At 48.7% G+C, this 4,298-nt stretch overlaps 1 protein-coding gene across 1 annotated transcript in view; it reads right to left on the bottom strand.

Moving 5' to 3' along the window:
• The window catches only part of PREX1 (phosphatidylinositol-3,4,5-trisphosphate dependent Rac exchange factor 1), a 184,618-nt gene that overhangs the window by 99,349 nt on the left and 80,971 nt on the right, over positions 1-4,298 (bottom strand). Inside the window, exon 4 of the mRNA XM_023534087.1 lies at positions 467-571. Within this exon, the coding sequence (XP_023389855.1) occupies positions 467-571 (105 nt within the window). The remainder of the gene's footprint in view (positions 1-466; positions 572-4,298) is intronic.

Below are 4,298 nucleotides of genomic sequence, written 5' to 3'. Positions count from 1 at the left end.
GTCTTTCACTTACAATTAATTAAATAATCTGAAAAATACAGTTATTACTACTATTGCTACCAGTCTTATTAGGATCATTACTTTAGACCAGGAATTGGGAAACCTGGCCTTGGGGCCAAATCCAGCCCTCTGCCTGTTTTGTTTTTATAAATAAAGTTTTATTGGAACATAGCCATGCTCATTCTTCTACACATTACTTACTGATGCCTGCTCTTGTGCTATAACAGCAGAGGTGAGTCATTGTGACAGGGACTGCATGACACACAAAGGCAAAAGTATTCACTACCTGGCTGGCCCTTTACAGAGAATATCTGGCGGTTCCCGCTTTAGACAGGTCACTCTAGCCGAGGAAGGGATTAGCAGCATGGGTCAGTGTGAAAGTGTCAGCAAGCAGCTCTCTTGTGTCCAGGGATTCACAAAACTGAAGCAAACAGCAGGGAGGCACAGAGGTGACAAGGAAACTTACCAAAAGGAAGGCGCGCACAGTGGGGATTTTGTTCAGTTCCACAAGCAGCCGCAGGGCCTTCTCGTGGTTGCTGCAATATTCCTCGTATACGCAGAACTTGTCCTTCTGCAAGACAAGAACAGAGGCTGAGACAGGTCACAGCGAGCAGGCAGACACTCCGAGAAGTACCAATGGCTGGGACAGCGGGCTGGGGAGGGATGGACTACGCTAGACCCTGCAACACTACACAAAAGGAGAAATTTCTGGTAAAGTGCCTCCTACTCACGGTAGAACTCTCAGCCTCCACTTTTTCTGCCCCAGTCCTGTAGCCAGCAGCCTGAGTGACCCTCTCAGGAAGCAGCGAAGCCCAGGGTCAAGTGCACAGACTCGAGCCAGGTGGCCTAGGCTTGAACCCTAGTTCTGCACTTCCAGCTGTGAACTTGGGCAAGTTACCTGCCCTCCCTGTTCCTCGGTTACCTGTAAGCTAGAGTTAGTAACAGTCCCTAACTCGTGGAGTGGTTATGAGGATTAAAGGGGTTAAAATGTGAGGGTCCAGCATGTAGTTAAAGCCCCAATACATGTCCAACTTTACTACTGAAACACAAGTAGGCTGTGTCACGCCCCCGTTTAAACCCTTCCAATGGTATTCTATTATGCTAACAGTGAAATCCGACACTTTATTAAGATCTTCAAGGGTCAGATAACGAGACCCTGCCTTCCTCTGATCTCATCTCACTAGCCTCCTAGCTACTCCGTGAATTTGCCAAGCCTGTTCCTACCTCGGGGCCTTTGCACATGCCATGCCCGCTACCTGGAACAATCTTCCTTCCCCCAGGCCTGGCTACTTGCCACCATTCAAGTCTCAGCTCAAATGCCACTTGCTCAAATGACACCAGACTACTGTAGCTAAAGTAGCCACCCAGGTGTTCGCTATTACCCACCCAACTGGCTTTATTTTCTTTATAGTGTTCTCTCAACCTGGAATTATCCAGATTATTTATCAGTTGTCTTCTCACTCGGCAGTCAGCTCCCTGAAGGCAGTGAACATGTCCGTCTCGTTCAATGAAGTATCCCCAGGTCGTAGCACAATGCCTGGCACACAGAAGACCCTCAAAGAATACTTGCTAAATGAATGAATTCTGCATACCTCCTATGTGCAATGCCCTGCATATACGAACCAGAGGAGTCTAGATAAGGCTCTGGAATTTGAGAGAACAAGCAGATTTCTGGTCGCTGCCACATAGCAGTGGCACTCCTAAGGCTCTTTTGACCTCCAGATGCCCCTAGGATGAAAGCTGGACTCTTTTCAGCCTAGAGGTCACCCATGGGTCACCAGGTCTCTAACTATCAGTCAAGGTTTCCGGAACTGGAAGGAATAGAGGCGTTCTTAGCAGGAAGCTCTCCACTGAGCATTTTCGGTTCCACAAAACACTGCCCCCCAACCTGCCAAACCCCAAACGAGGATGTCCTGGGAAAGACCACTGAGGAAGAAGGGCTGAAGGGCCTCGGCCTTGGTCTGGGGGATGGGCAGAAGACCCCAAGCAGCAAAGGAAGGAAGAGGTGGGCCTGCAAAACAAAGCAGCTCATCTTGTTTCTAAACAAACCCCCAGCCATCCTGCTAGTGGTGGCTGCAGGAAAGAGAAAACCAAAGAGGAGGGAAAATCGGTTTCAAAATCAATCAGCCACCCCAACACACCCAGCTCACCCCAGGGGCTCTGTGTGCACCATCTGAGCAGACGTCCTGAGCAGAGATGTGCTCACAGCCAGAGCCAATGGCTGACTCAGAGTGTGTACTGAGCACTTAGTACATCCCACAGTCCCTTCTCCTAGAATGAGGGTGAGCTCATTAACTCTTCGTAATAACCTGACATATTCGACCTATTCACACATGGGAAAAACAAGGAAAAGTCATGAGCCCAGGGTCTCACTTCTCGTGAAGTGGCAGAACCAGGATTCAATCTCTCTTAACTCCCATACCAAGGTCCTGCCCGAGGCCACAGCAGGGGATGGGGGTGGGAGTGGGAGGCAGAGACAATGGGTACAAACTTGTGGGGGCCACAAATCCACAGGCGAAGATCCGAGGGGCACTGCAGCATCATGATGAAGTGCACAGTGACTCCAGAACCAGACGACCTGGGTTGGACACCCAGCCCCACCCTCCCTAAGTACTGAGTGACCTTGGGCAAGCTGCTTCACCTCTTCATGCCTCAATTCCCTCATCTACAAAATGGATATAATAGCAGACCCCCCACTGCTTGGGCTGCTGGAAAATTAAATAACAATATATGTAAAATGAGTAGAACAGTGCTTGGTACACAATGAACACTATATAATATTTTTAAATACTCTGAAAGTATTAGCTACAAATACAATCAACAAAAATGAATCAATAGGAAAAAATAATTATCCAAAGTGTACACATGTCAGCAACAAACAACCCTAACACATACCAAACAATCTGAAGCATTACAACACACAAGCTACATGCTCCAAACAACACCATCAATATCATGATGCACAGAGAAACATACGGAGTCACCAGCTACAATCTCCTCACCCAGTGTCTGCAGCCCACTGAAATATCGACCCAGAAATATACACGAAGGCAGAGAAGGAGAAGAGGGTACCCCAGCAAGCCCCACGCTGCCCAAGCAGACCTTTTTCTATTTCCCTTTGTCTCTGTTGAGCCTAGGGGACCATCAAGGCCAATGGAGATGGGTAAGGAGAAGTCTGGACTGTAAGGGTTCATCCAGACAAATAAAAAAATGTGAGGGAGGCTGCCAGACACATCTGAAACCAGGGCCTCAGCTGAAGACCATGGTGAAGGCAGCTGAAGAGAAGAGGAAGAGGGCTTTTCTTGTTGTAGGTAACAGGAATTAGCCCATGTCTGGGGCCTGCTCCTGCAAAAGAGGCCTCCAGGACTCTACAGGAAGGGTTGGGCTCTGAATGCAGGCACGGGAATGACAGCAGGAGGTCCCAGCCACATATGTAAGAAGCTCTAGGAAAGAACTGCTCTGCAGCCAAACACCTGGGCTTTCCCGGGCCTACAGGCCCCACTATGAATACTATTCATCGATGAGACACCAAAAGCCCCCACGACCACTATCAGCATCAACTCTATAAGTGTGAGTGCAGGTTCTGCAGCCAGACCACCCAGGTTCACAGCCCAGCTCCCCAGGTCACCAGCTCTGTGACTTTGAGCAAGGCAGGTAACATTTCAGAGCCTTTGTGTTCTTGTCTATAAATGAGACAATAATGACCTCTTCATCATAAGGTCGTTGTGAGAATTACTAGATGACTTTGTAGTAAGTTCTTAAAATAGTGTATAGTAAGTATTCATTAAATAGTAGCTATTATTATTGTTTGTTACTGATGAAGCAGCTATTACCACCGCTACGATTTTAACAAATTCACTGTCTCACTGGTGAACTGGTCTCTGACAGAGTGGAGCAGTAGATAGGTAGGTTTTGATGGCAAAAAAAATAGAGACAGGCAGAGTCAGGACAAAGGGAGCTGAGCTGACTTGTAGGTCTGAAGAAGCCCCCCACGGAAAGGCACCAGGCAGATTTTGAGTAATATGGTGGACACTAAACACGGTGTCTTTTCATCCGTGCCCTGTCCATCTCCGCCCATCCACCACCCATACTGTGCGCTCTACGGGGACAGGGTTTACAGCTGCTGAGGTCACTGCAGTGGCACCAGAGGGGACTGAAGTTCCTGGCAGAGAGCAGGCATCCTGACTACGTGATGAATGAAAGCAAGAAAGCAGGGAGAGAAACTGAGGGGGGTCTGACAGCCCTCAAACCAGCCCCACGCTCCTTCCAGGAGACCCTGGTCCGCCACAATCACAGCC

Source organism: Pteropus vampyrus, unplaced genomic scaffold (genome assembly GCF_000151845.1).
Source record: "Pteropus vampyrus isolate Shadow unplaced genomic scaffold, Pvam_2.0 Scaffold117, whole genome shotgun sequence".
Classification (NCBI taxonomy): domain Eukaryota; kingdom Metazoa; phylum Chordata; class Mammalia; order Chiroptera; family Pteropodidae; genus Pteropus; species Pteropus vampyrus.
Note: the sequence above shows the minus strand (reverse complement) of the source record. Positions and strands in the feature narration are given on the sequence as shown.